General features: G+C 36.9%; 1 protein-coding gene across 1 annotated transcript in view; it reads left to right on the top strand.

The window, feature by feature from the left end:
* Positions 1-13,406, top strand: part of ADGRV1 (adhesion G protein-coupled receptor V1) — a gene marked incomplete at its 5' end in the record, with an annotated part of 585,014 nt that overhangs the window by 102,252 nt on the left and 469,356 nt on the right. Inside the window, 7 exon segments of the mRNA XM_079143469.1 lie at positions 5,285-5,384; positions 5,997-6,176; positions 6,763-6,926; positions 9,161-9,254; positions 11,357-11,435; positions 11,544-11,682; positions 12,321-12,462. Coding sequence (XP_078999595.1) covers positions 5,285-5,384; positions 5,997-6,176; positions 6,763-6,926; positions 9,161-9,254; positions 11,357-11,435; positions 11,544-11,682; positions 12,321-12,462 — 898 coding nt within the window.

Below are 13,406 nucleotides of genomic sequence, written 5' to 3'. Positions count from 1 at the left end.
TTTCTTTGGTTTGTCTAATTGCTCTGGCCAGAGTCTCAAGAACGATGTTGAATAGAAGTGGTGAAAGAGGGCATCCCTGCCTTGTTCCAGTTTTTAGGGGGAATGCTTTCAGTTTTCACCATTTAGAATGATATTAGCCATGGGCTTAGCATAAATGGCCTTTACAATGTTAAGGAATGTTCCCACTATCCCTATTTTTTCTAGCGTTTTGAGCATGAAGGGGTGCTGTATTTTATCAAATGCTTTTTCTGCATCTATTGAAATAATCATGTGATTCTTGACTTTAAGTCTATTAATATGGTGAATTATGTTTATTGATTTTCTGATGTTGAACCAACCTTGCATCCCTGGGATGAAACCCACTTGATCATGGTGCACTATCTTTTTAATATGTTTTTGTATGCGATTTGCTAAAATTTTGTTGAGAATTTTTGCGTCGATGTTCATTAAGGATTATTGGTCTGAAATTTTCTTTCCTTGATGAGTCTCTGTCTGGTTTAGGTATCAGTGTGATATTGGCTTCATAGAATGAGTTTGGGAGGGTTCCCTCCTCTTCTATTTTATGGAATACTTTGAGAAGTATTGGAATGAGCTCTTCTTTAAAGGTTTTGTAGAACTCGGCTGAGAACCCATCTGGTCCCAGACTTTTCTTTGTTGGTAGGCTTTTGATGACTACTATTTCTATTTCATTACTTGAAATTGGTCTATTTAAATTGTGTATGTCCTCCTCGTTCAGTTTAGGCAATTCATATGTCTCTAGAAACCTGTTGATGTCTTTGAAATTTTCTATTTTGTTGGAGTATAGATTTTCAAAATAGCTTCTAATTATGTTTTGTATTTCACTCGTGTCTGTTTTGATATTTCCTTGTTCATTCCGAATTTTAGTGATTTGGGTTTTCTCTCGTCTTCTCTTTGCTAGTGTGGCTAAAGGTTTATCAATTTTGTTTATTTTTTCAAAGAACCAGCTATTTATTTTGTCAATTTTTTGTATTGTTTCTTTTGTTTCAGTTTCATTGATTTTTAGCTCTGAGTTTAACTATTTCCTGTCTTCTACTACTTTTGGTGCTGGTCTGTTCTTCTATTTCTAGGGCTTTGAGCTGTAGTGTTAGGTTGTTTATTTGTTGAGTTTTACTTTTTTATTAAATGCACTCCATGAAATAAATTTCCCTCTAAGTACTGCTTTCATAGTATCCCAGAGATTTTGATATGATGTTTCTTTGTTCTCATTTACCTCTAAGAATTTTTAAATTTCCTTCTTAATATCTTCTGTTATCCATTCATCATATAATAGCATATTGTTTAATCTCCAGATGTTGGAATATTTTCTGTGTTTTACTCTTTCATTTATTTCTAACTTCAATCCATTATGATCTGATAGAATATAAGATAGTGTCTCTATTTTCTTGTATTTGCTAACATTAGCTTTGTGGCATAATATATGGTCTATTTTAGAGAAGGATCCATGTGCTGCTAAGAAGAAAGTGTATTCGCTTTTGGTTGGATGGTATATTCTATAAATGTCTGTTAAGTCTAAATTATTGATTGTGTTTTTGAGATCTATGGTTTCTTTGTTCAATTTTTGTGTGGAAGATCTGTCCAGTGGTGAGAGAGGCGTGTTAAAATCACCTAGTATTATTGTGTTATGGTCTATTTGGTTTCTGAAATTGAGAAGGATTTGTTTGACATACATGGATGAGCCACTGTTTGGGGCATAGATGTTTATGATTGTTATATCTTGCTGATTTATGCTTCCCTTAAGCAGTATGAAATGACCTTCTTTATCCCTTCTGACTAACTTTGGCTTGAAGTCCACATTATCTGAAATGAGGATGGATACTCCAGCTTTTTTGCTGAGTCCATGTGCATGGTATGTTTTTCCCCATCCTTTCACCTTTAGTCTGTGGGTATCTTTTTCTATGAGGTGAGTCTCTTGCAGGCAACATATTGTTGGTTCTTTCTTTTTAATCCAATCTCTCAGTCTATGTCTTTTGATTGATGAATTCAGGCCATTAACATTCAGGGTTATTATTGAGATATGATTTGGTTTTCCGGTCATTTGGTTCATTTTTTAAATGTCATTTATTTATTTATTTATTTGACACGACTTGGTTCCTCCTTTATTTGACAATTCCTTTAGGATAATTCCTCCCTTTGCTTATTTGCTTCTTTGTTTTTCGTCTCTTCTTCATGGAATATTTTGCTGAGAACTTTCTGTAATGCTGGCTTCCTTTTTGTAAATTCTTTTCGCTTTTGTTTATCATGGAAGGATTTTATTTCATCGTCAAATTTGAAGGTAAGTTTTTCTGGGTATAAGATTCTTGGTTGGCATCCATTTTCTTTCAGGGCTTGAAAAATGTTGTTCCAGGACCTTCTAGCTTTTAGGGTCTGGATTGAAAAATCTGCTGATATGCGTATTGGTTTCCCCCTGAATGTAATTTGGTTCTTTTCTCTCACAGCCTTTAAAATTCTGTCTTTATTTTGTATGTTAGGCATTTTCATTATAATGTGCCTTGGTGTGGGTCTGTTGTAATTTTGTGTATTTGGAGTCTTATAAGCCTCCTGAACTTGATTTTCCATTTCATTCTTCAGATGTGGGAAGTTTTCTGATATTATTTCATTGAATAGATTGTTCATTCCTTTGATTTGTTTCTCTAGGCCTTCCTCAATCCCAATAATTCTTATATTTGGCCTTTTCATGATATCCCATAGTTCTTGTAGATTCTGTTCATAATTTCTTACCATCTTCTCTGTTTGTTCAACTTTGTATTCAAGTTAAATATTTTGTCTTCAATGTCTGAGGTTCTGTCTTCCAGGTGTTCTATCCTACTGGATATGCTTTCTATGGAGTTCTTAATTTGGTTTATTGTTTCCTTCATGTCAAGGATTTCTGTTTGGTTTTTTTTTCAATATGTCTAACTCTTTATTGAAATGATCTTTTGCTTCCTGTATTTGCTCTTTTAACTCTCGATTGGTGCGATCATTCAATGCCTGCATTTGCTCTTTCATCTCATTGTTTGCTTCCCTGATCATTTTAATTATGTACATTCTGAACTCCTTTTCTGTCATTTCTTCTGCCATGCTGTCACTGGGTTTTATTGATGTAACATCTAGATTTGTTTGCGGCATTTTCTTCCCTTGTTTTCTCATATTGTTCAGATATCAGTGGACTGCTGAGATTGCAGATTTCCTCTATTGACTTATAATGTCCCTGAAGATTTCTATATATCCCCTCTTAGCCTTCAGTAGGCTGAAGTCTTGGAGGAAGTTGATAATGCGGTGCTCCACAAGGAAGCTGCCTCTCTAGGAGTGGTGGCTTTTAGGTGGGGTGTATTCCCTGCTAGTGGGCGGAGGTGCCTCCACTTGTTGACCAATAGTCATCCAAAGGGGAACTAGGCTGCGGGCTGAGGCAAGGCCTGTTTGGGCCTGTGTCTCTGGTTTTACCATCCTTTTGGGGATACCTCACCTGGCAGGGAAGACTCACCTGGTGGGGAGGTCTCGCTGGTCAGCTCCCCTCCTCGAGGTTCCCCTCCATTTACAGCTACCGCCTGGGCTGGGCTGCCTTCCTCTGCAAAGTTCCCAGGGGCCCGGCCCTACCTCCTGGGCCTGGGAGCCTCACCCTTCGCAGATGAATCTCCTTAGGCTGCCCCTCCTCAGAGAATCTGCCCGCAGTCCTGGAACCTTCGCTCTGCCCCTAAGCGTGTCTCTGTGCGTCTCTTCCACCAAGAAGCCTCCTTGCTCCTGGGACCCTGCTCTGCACCTAATCGCCTGGCTATGCGGCCCCTCCTCTGAGCAGCCACCTGGGGCCCCGTATAATCGCTCTGAGTCCCAGAGACCCGCCGCACACCTCTTCCTCCAGACAGCCGCCCAGTATTCTGGTGTGGTCACTAGGAGTCCAAGGAACTCACTGTGTGCCTCCTCCTCCCACCAACTGCCCGTAGCCCTGGGCAATCACTCCGAGTCCAAGTGACCTGCCCCGTCCCTCCTCCTCCTCCAGGTAACCCCCCGGGTGTTCAGGAGCGGTCGCTCTGAGTGGCTCTGAATCCACGTGACCAGCTGCACGCCTCCTCGGGGCAGCCGCCCGGAGCTCTGGTGCGGCCACTGGAGACCAAGCGACCCACTGCGCTCCTCCTCCAGGCAGCCCCCTTGTGTTCAGAAGCAGTCGCTTTGAGTCCAAACAACTCACCAATCGCCTCCTCCTCTGAGCAGCCGCCTGGAGCCCTAATGCAGTCACTGCGGGTCCAAACGACCTGCTGCGCTCCTCTTCCTCCTCCTCCTCCTCCTCCTCAGGGCAGGCCCCAGTGTTCAGAAGCAGTTGCTCTGAGTCCAAACAGCTGGCTGAGCAGCTCCTCCTCTGGCAACCGCCTGTAGCTCTGGTGCAGTCACTCCGAATCCAAGCGGCTATGCTCCTCCTCCTCCTCCTCAGGGCAGGCCCGGTGTTCTGAGTCCACACAGCTCTCGTCGCTGCTCCTCCCCTGGGCAGCTGCCGGAGCCCCAGTGGTTGCTCCGAGTCCCAGCGCTGTGCTGAGCGGCCTCCTCTACGACGCTCCCAGTTGTCCCAGTTCACTGCTCCAGCGGGGGGAGGGGCGTCTCGCCGGCAGCTCTACTTCACAAAGTTCCATGCGTTCCAGGGCTACCATCCCATCCGGGATGCCTCCCCAACGGGAGAGACTCACCCGGCTGCTTTGAGTTGGTCCCAAGTCTCTCAATATCTCCTCTTTTGAATCCTGAGTCCTGGAGCAACATGAAATGCAGCCACCCTCTAGGCCGCCATCTTGAAACGCCCCCATGTGAAGGTTTTAATAGTGCTGCATTGGAAGGGGCATTGGGGTAGGAAGGATATAGAGTGAAACAGACATCATTACCTCATGTACATGTATGACTGCATGACTGATGTGATCCTACAATATGTACAATCAGAAAAAATGAGAAATTACATTCCATTTATGTATGATCTATCAAAATGTATAAATGCATTTTACTGTCATATACAACAAAGTAGAATAAACAAAAGAAAAATTAAAAACAAAAAAAAAATAGTGCTACATTGCTCATTGGATAAGATTTACATTAATTAGCTCAACCTTCATAATCTTCCACAGTTAGCTCCTTTCTGCTTTAAGCCTGGTTTCTCATGCCAATGTTTGTTATTTAATTAATATTTCTAAGTCACAGAAATCTTTGTTTAAATGAAAATATGTTTGGATGCATGGTTTATAATGTCAATACAAGGAGGAGATTATGTTCAGTAATAAAACAGGGATGGCTTTCTTTCTGTTTGACATAGGGGACAATGAATCAAACAATATTTGTACATTTGTTGGATGACAACATTCCTGAGGAAAAAGAAGTGTATCAAGTCATTCTGTATGATGTCAGGACACAAGGTAATTCAGAATTCAGTTTTGAACCTTTTTTGTATTTTCAGAAAAGAAATAGTATTGCTCTCTGTTTTTAACAATAAATATCAATTTTTAAAATGTTACTTAGAAATTAAACATTGTTCCTTAGAAATGTTAGATCCAAAAACACTAACATAGGATAGGAATACTTCTTTGTGGACTAAGGAAAAAGCTCTAAAAAGTTTTACTAAATAGTTAATTAGGGAATAAAATACATTTCCAAGAGTAGGAAATTTTGAAATTAATTTTATGCCAACAAACCAATTTGGATTTTAGACCAATTACAGTATATGGACAATTTAAATGTAGTCATTTTTAAGCAGACATCTGGGTACTTAGATTCTACTCAATTGCTGTAATTCAGATAACAAAACAGTCCATAATGACAATAATATACTAAGGGAAAAGTTTCATGATTTGCTCTCTGGAAGGAAAAGGGAATGTAGGCTCTTTGTCACCTGGACTTTTCTGTAGAGACGTGAGAAAGGAGAGCCCTTTCTGGTGACTTTAAGATGCCTTAGAGGATATATTTTACATATTTAGATGTTAATGCCAAATTGCTGTTAGGTTTCCTGATGGGGTCCCTGATGTTTTCAGGAGTTCCACCAGCAGGAATTGCTCTGCTTGATACTCAAGGATACGCAGCTGTCTTGACAGTGGAAGCCAGTGATGAACCACATGGAGTTTTAAATTTTGCTCTTTCATCAAGATTCATCTTACTGCAGGAGGCTAATGTGACGATTCAGCTCTTCATCAACAGAGAATTCGGGTCTCTAGGTTTGTGTTGCTCTAGAATGAGTGGGGTTTCTGGCAAGGGCTTTCTAAGTATGCTACTTGTGTGGATAAAGCCATTACTAAACTAAATAAGGGAAGGAAAAATTAATGTTTATTAGCTCAGGATAGTACTTTATAACTTCTTTAGTTTTGAAAAGATTCCAAGGGAATTATCTATTTGCACAGAAATGATGTGTAACAAATCTCAGCAGCATGTGGTAGGAGGTGGTGTGTGGGTCTGCTGATAATTCCAGCCTTGGCTGTGCTGGCTTTTCTCCATGTTTGTTATTGTTCTCCTGGGCAAGTAGAAGCACAAGAAAGCAAGTGAAAACCCAAGGTCTAGGCTCATGACTAGCACATCATCACTCTTGATAGAGTCATACAAACTCAGTGTCCTGAGGCAGGTACATTTGTCTTACCAGAAAGGACCATTGCTGGTCCTCACCTGGTAAAGAAATAGGAAAGGCTGAGGAATTGAGGCCAACAATAGAAGCTACTGCAGTTGCTAAAGGAAAGGCAGAGTCTACAATGAGATTTATTTTAAAAAGTTTAAATAACTATAAAATCTTTTTGCAACCAATTCAATTAGGAGCTATCAATGTTACATATGCCACGGTTCCTGGAATGCTGAGTCTGAAGAATCGAACCGAGGGAAACCTTGCAGAACCAGAAGTTGATTTTGTCCCGGTAATTGGCTTTCTGATTTTAGAAGAAGGGGAAACAGCAGCAGCCATCAATATCACTATACTTGAGGTAAATCTCTTTTGTTATTTTCCTGTTATTAAACCTGAAGTAAGTAGATCTTGAGAGAATATCCTATCTAAAACATATTAATACCTCCAGGAAGAGAATTCTAACAACCTGTAGAAGTCCAAGAGAGCAAGCAAAAACATGCAAGCCTTTTTAAGGTAACAAACTTCATAAAGGCTAAGATTATGTGATAATTTTTAATTTGCTCTATATTAAAACATTACTCTGCCATTAATATAAAGTTGGTATACTTTACAACTATAATCTATGCAAATTTCATGAATTCATTTCTGATCCGTTCCCTCTCTTGGTTCCTTTAAATCAGCTTATTACTTTTCATGATTTTTTTTTTTTTTCTAAATCACACAGGAGTGTCTACTCCTGTTTAGATGGACTCTCCTGTTTTTGTGTTTTTGCTTATAAAACATTTTGTGAAAAAGAGAATTTCCACAGGGCAGCTCCCTGTAAGAAGGCATGACTTAAAAGGTTCCAAAGGAGCATTTTGATTACTCCAAACAATTTATTGGACCTGCAAATCCATGTAGGTGACAGTTTTTGTGACCAGAACCTGTTAAATTGGAGACAGTAGGAATCTCACTAGACACTGATAGTATAAAATGCGATTATGGGCAAGCTTAAAGTAAACATTGGTGACCAAAACTGTACTTTAAATTATTTTTCATATTGTGAACTCCCATGCTGTTTTAGAACTGTGTTTCAGCTACTAAAATACACTTTCAAGAGGTTTATAAAATTATAGAGGAGAATGAATATTGCATTTGAAAAACATTTTTCAATTACTATGCATTTTGGGGATTTCATTTTTAAAAACTTTTATTGTCTCAGTATCTTTTATTTTCATGAATTTTAAGTAGTACAAGGAGGCTGATACAGGAGGATCAGGAGTTCAAAGCCAGCCTCAGCAATGGTAGGCACTAAGCAACTCAGTGAGACTCTCTAAATAAAATACAATATAGGGTGGGGATGTGACTCAGTGGTTGAGCACCTCTGAGTTCAATCCCTAGTAACCCCCCACCAAATAAATAAATAAATAAATAAATAAATAAATAAATAAATAAAGTAGTATAAGCTATCCACCATCTGAAGTGAGTAGCTCTTACTTTGTTGATTTCTTTGGCACTATGAGCTAAGGTAACATTATGAGACTGCCAAATCCATAAAATAAAAGGTGATATTATATCTGAGTATAACAGGTAACCCAGGATTTGACAAAACTCACAGGAAAGTCATCTTTCAAATGTTTCATCTGTTAATGTAACTGAATTTAAATAAGTGGATTATTCCTTAGTTACATTAGTTTTGAAAACAGAAAATAAATAGCCATTTTTTTTTTTCCCCTACAATTCAAGATTTTAAACATGGGTTTTCAGTTTCACTTTTCTTTCTCCTAGCTCTTTGCAACCCTTTCTGTTTTCTGAATAGCACTAGATTAAAACACTGCAGGTCTGATAAATAAAAGCAATAGTTACACAGAGAATGTGTAACTATTGGTGACTTGCTGGTCACTCTTGACATGGGTTTTGCTGATCTTTACTTTTGGGGTACCTGCTTAGTTTTTCATTGCTATTATGTGGTCTAGTGATTAACAATTATAACTATCATTTAAAAAGTATTACCTGTAGATCATGTGGTCCACAAATATTATTTTAAATTATTATTACAATCCCACCCCAAAGTAGCTATTATTTCTTACATTATAAAGATGGTCTAATTGGAGCTCTGAACCTTAAGAAACTCACCTATTTTACAGAATTTGAAAGTAGGTCTCCTTAACTGCAATGTGCATATATATATATATATATATATAATGATATATGTAATATATGTATTATATATATTATGGTATCAATCTATTCATCATTAAAATATTGGATATTATAGAAATTTAAAATCTTTTGTTCATATTGTATTTAAAATAACTAGGTTTATATATGTTTATAATTAGTTTGTGTATTATATAAGTCTAGGATAAAAATATATTATTTAAAGTGGTTTCATACTGTTCAACCTAGTAACTTGTTATATAGGCAGGTATGAGCTTAAAACTTCTATGTTTATTTTTTTCCATTTAAATATTTTCTAATACATTTGTATTTTTGTATTTTCTATATACTGTTTATGCATATATATTTCTAAGGCAACTTACAAAACAGCTTCTGATGGGTAATTCCTTAGAAAGCATAATTAAAGGAATTTAATGGGTGTAATTTTTGCAGGATGATATACCTGAACTAGAAGAATATTTCCTGGTGAATTTAACCTATGTGGAACTTATCATGGCCCCTATAACTTCATTTCCTCCAAGACTCGGTATGATGGATCTTCTGTTTGCTTATTTCATTTTACTCACTTCCAGTGAAGTAAAGTAACTTAATTTTTAATCAGAAGTGTGTTTGTTCATTTTAACTATGTGGGAAAATATGATGGGCTTTTACATTTATCTTAATTTAAAGAGCAACATTATTGTGGTTTTATACATTGGACAGTATAAAGACATTAAGAATTATTATGTTGTGCTCTTTAAATTTTACAACTATTTTATAACCAAATTTGTAATCCTCAAAATAGAATTAGTTCTTGGGAAAGCATTTTCTTTTCATGTTCTTAACCATTTAATTAGCTACTTTCATTAGCTCTCCCAACCATCAAGTGATTTTTTTTTCTTTTCAGTTAAGGAGATCTTTTGTTTGTTCATTGTGTTCTCTGAATCTTTTTTGACCTTTGATCTTTTTCTTTCCATGCTTTTAGAAAAGACTCAGTTAATTCATTACAGATTGAAAGGTAAAATTTGAACTTTGGTATGGATATATGTAGATTCCTTTAAAAAGATATCTTCCCATGTTTGAGCAAAAACTCCTGTTTATAGTTTGGGTTTTTAGTATTAGGAATATTTGTCTGAAGCCTGTGTGTGTGATGGTCCCCTAGGGGATGGGGGTGAGTAGCACAGAAGGTGGCCTACCCCGTGGCCCCATCCTGAAGGTAGAAGGTGTATTCCACAGAGAGGACATTAACCTGGTGAAAGAGGTAAGCCCAGTGGCCTGAGAAACAGCATTCCTCATTCACATTTGAGGGTTACTGTGATGCTTGAAAATACTGAAAGGAAGTAATCAGTTTCCTACATATGATCGTTTGACAGATTTCGAATCTTTTGCAAAAGAAATACAAGAGTGCAATGACTAGGCTGATTACATGATAAATATTGTTCATACTAAGAAAAAGAATACAATACTTCCTGCTTCTGTGATAATCATATTAGAGGCAGTTTGAGCAGCTGACTTCTATTCAGTGCTTTATGATGCTCCTGTTTCTTATGTTTGTAATGATACACTGCCATTGCTTACATCTCCCCATTTTATAGATGAGGGGACTGAGGCTGAGAGAAACTAAATAATATGGCCAAAATCACACAGCTAGGAAATGGCAGAATTGGGACAGTCTGATGGGTACAAATCCTGGTTTTATATTCTCTCCTGGTCAGTATTGCTCTCTTCAATCTAGAGAGACTTGCACATGCCCTATTCCTTTCTCTGCCTGTGCTTCTGTCAGAAGTGATCTAGACTAAGGAAAAGGACAAATATTAAAATACAAACAAGGAGCTGGAGTTGTGGCTCAGTGGTAGAGCCCTTGCCTGGCATGTGTGAGGGTCTGGGTTTGATACTCAGCACCACATATAAATACATAAAAGATCCACTGACAACTAAAAAATATCTAAAAAAAACACAAACATGAGTAACAGGGTTAGTTAATATTTCAAGACTGAATAGCAGGAATTAGTAACATACTAAGCTTGGCAAACAGAATACAAAATAAAAATAAGAGATATTCACTTCAATATCAGTCCCTTTTTTAATTCTGTGAAACCCTTTTTTTATAGAAACTCCACCTTTCTTGCCTGTCTGGTTTGTGTATCTATGTCCCTGTGTCTGTTTTCCAGACCTGCATTTGTCTCTGCGCCACTACCTGCCTGCCGTTCTCTTCCCATTTCTTTGACTTCTTTTTTTCTGCCCTTACTACATCTTCCAACTATCCCCATTTTCTTTCCCATCTAAAAGAGTGATATTACAGAACAGAGGTACCAATTTTTAAAATTTTATTTAAATTATGGGAAAAACTCCATAACCTTATTTGTTGCTTATTATTTTATATTGTTCATATTGATTAAAGTTTTATGAGTCAGTGGCTCACGTTAGCAAAGTGGTCTTTTTCAGTGTTATTAGCATTGGTGCCTTTGTATTCTTAAAATCTTTTGAGTAGTATCAGCAATATTCACATTAGGAATTACATAATCTCACAGGGATTATCTTTAAATTTTATATCAAGCATAATGAAACTTTAAAGTTTAATAATAAAACTTTATATAAAATTTATAGTAATAAATTTGTGTTTATTTAAGCATGTCTACATTTTTTCAGATTCAGAAGGCTTGACTGCACAAATCATTATTGACGCCAATGACGGTGCCCGAGGGGTGATCGAATGGCAGCGCAGCAGGTGATCCCAAGGCTCTGAGAGCCCTTTTCTGAGCTTCAGATCCTTTACCATCTACCAAACAGAAGAAAAATAAATGTACTCCTGTACTTTCTCTTTCTGTTCTTACAGATTTGTAGTAAATGAAACCCATGGAAGTGTAACATTGGTAGCACAGAGGGGCGGAGAGGCCCTTGGCCAGGTTTCCTTGTTTGTGTACGCCCAGAATTTGGAAGCACAACTGGGGCTGGATTACATCTTTAACCCAGTGGTAGGTCTTAACATCTATCACTGATGACCTTTATGCATTATTGTATAATCACCGTTCCCTGAGAATTATAGTGATTTATGTCCTGCATAAAGTAATACATTGTTATTTAACTATATATGTTATATAACCTATCCCACAGTAAATTAGAACAGATTTCCATATGCAAAATAATTTCACTAATTTCGTAAGTAACATAAATTGAATCTTAGTCATTGCAAAGATTATTCTGTATGGATTAACTGTTATATTGTAACATGCAACATTCTTGGAGGACACAGATCTTGTGTTAAAGAATTCATATCATTAGATGACCCTCTCAAAGTGCTTATCTCTTGAAAGTTTTACACTCTATTTTATTTCATTGTTTTCAACTTATGAAATACATTGTTTTTAAAAACTTTTTGTCTCTTCATAAATTTCTTTCCCTAATCAAGTGTTCACTTTCTTCTTTTCCTCTGTAAATTTTATTTTCAAATAAAACATTGTCAATTTAAATGAAAAGACCATGCAAACAAGGAAAATAATTCCCTCTAAAATAGCTTATTATTTGCTTTCACAACTATATTGTTTTGTCCCAAATATTTTATGAAAAATGTCTTTTTAAAATTGATATTATTCCTTTTTAACTTTTTGACCAGATTCTTCATTTTGCTGATGCAGAAAGGCATAAAAATATAGAAATCATGATTCTTGATGATGACATTCCAGAAGGAGATGAAAAATTTCAGCTCATTTTAACAAATCCTTCTCCTGGACTAGAACTGGGGCAGCATACAATAGGTAATTGATAATTTCTTCTCCACAGTCACCTCTCCCTCATGCTCGTTTCCCTAATATGGGGGAAAAAGGGATTAGAGAGACTTGATGATTTCTGTACTTAAAAAATAAAAAACATTTTAAATTAGGCATTTTGAAATTCTTGTGTCAGTGTAATAGTGCTTCTAGTCTGTTTTTGTATGTGTATATTTGTGTAAAGAACAAAAAAAAAGTAAGTTGGTACTAAGGATACTATTAAATCATTTCTTTATTATAATTTTATATAATATGTAGATGATTCATTTAACATGTAGATTAATTTAATCTGTAGAATTTAATGTGTAGATTAAGTTTCATTTAATGTGCAGTCAAATTTCTTTGAAATTTTACTTCTGCTCTGGTTTCCTGTCTATCAGAAGGGGTTATAAAGGTGGTTCTTTCGGTGCCATGTAACTGCCATAGCATTTCTGCATAGAGTGAGATGCCCTTATGTCACAGAGTTTACAAAACCATAATTCTTTAGTTGAAACAGTTTGTCATTGTCACTAAAAGTCATCCTGTTTCACTTCCTGTTAACTATTGTACTGACTGCTTAGCAAAGTTTAAACAAAATTATAAAGATTTTGCTGAATACCTCATGAACACATGGAACTTTGGTTGAGAGGGCTATTAAAAAGTTACGTCCAAGGCCTGGAGTAGTTCAGTGGTGGAGTGTGTGCTTAGCGTGGGTGAGCCCTTGGTCTCAACCGTGAAAAGTCCCTTCAACTCCTTCAGATGATAGATGGCCCAACCCCTGTAGAGGATTGAGAGTTGACTTCAACCTCCTGTTTCAGCTAGCAGTTGAGTGTTCTTTGGGATTTCAAGTTAATTAATTAATTCTTAAAATTTGCCCTTCATATGAAAGCATCTGATTTATAGTGAACATGAAAAAATTTTGGCTAATCAAAGACAAATTTTTAGTTTTATTG

Source organism: Sciurus vulgaris (assembly GCF_902686455.1).
Source record: "Sciurus vulgaris genome assembly, chromosome: 6".
NCBI classification, from domain to species: domain Eukaryota; kingdom Metazoa; phylum Chordata; class Mammalia; order Rodentia; family Sciuridae; genus Sciurus; species Sciurus vulgaris.
Note: the sequence above shows the minus strand (reverse complement) of the source record. Positions and strands in the feature narration are given on the sequence as shown.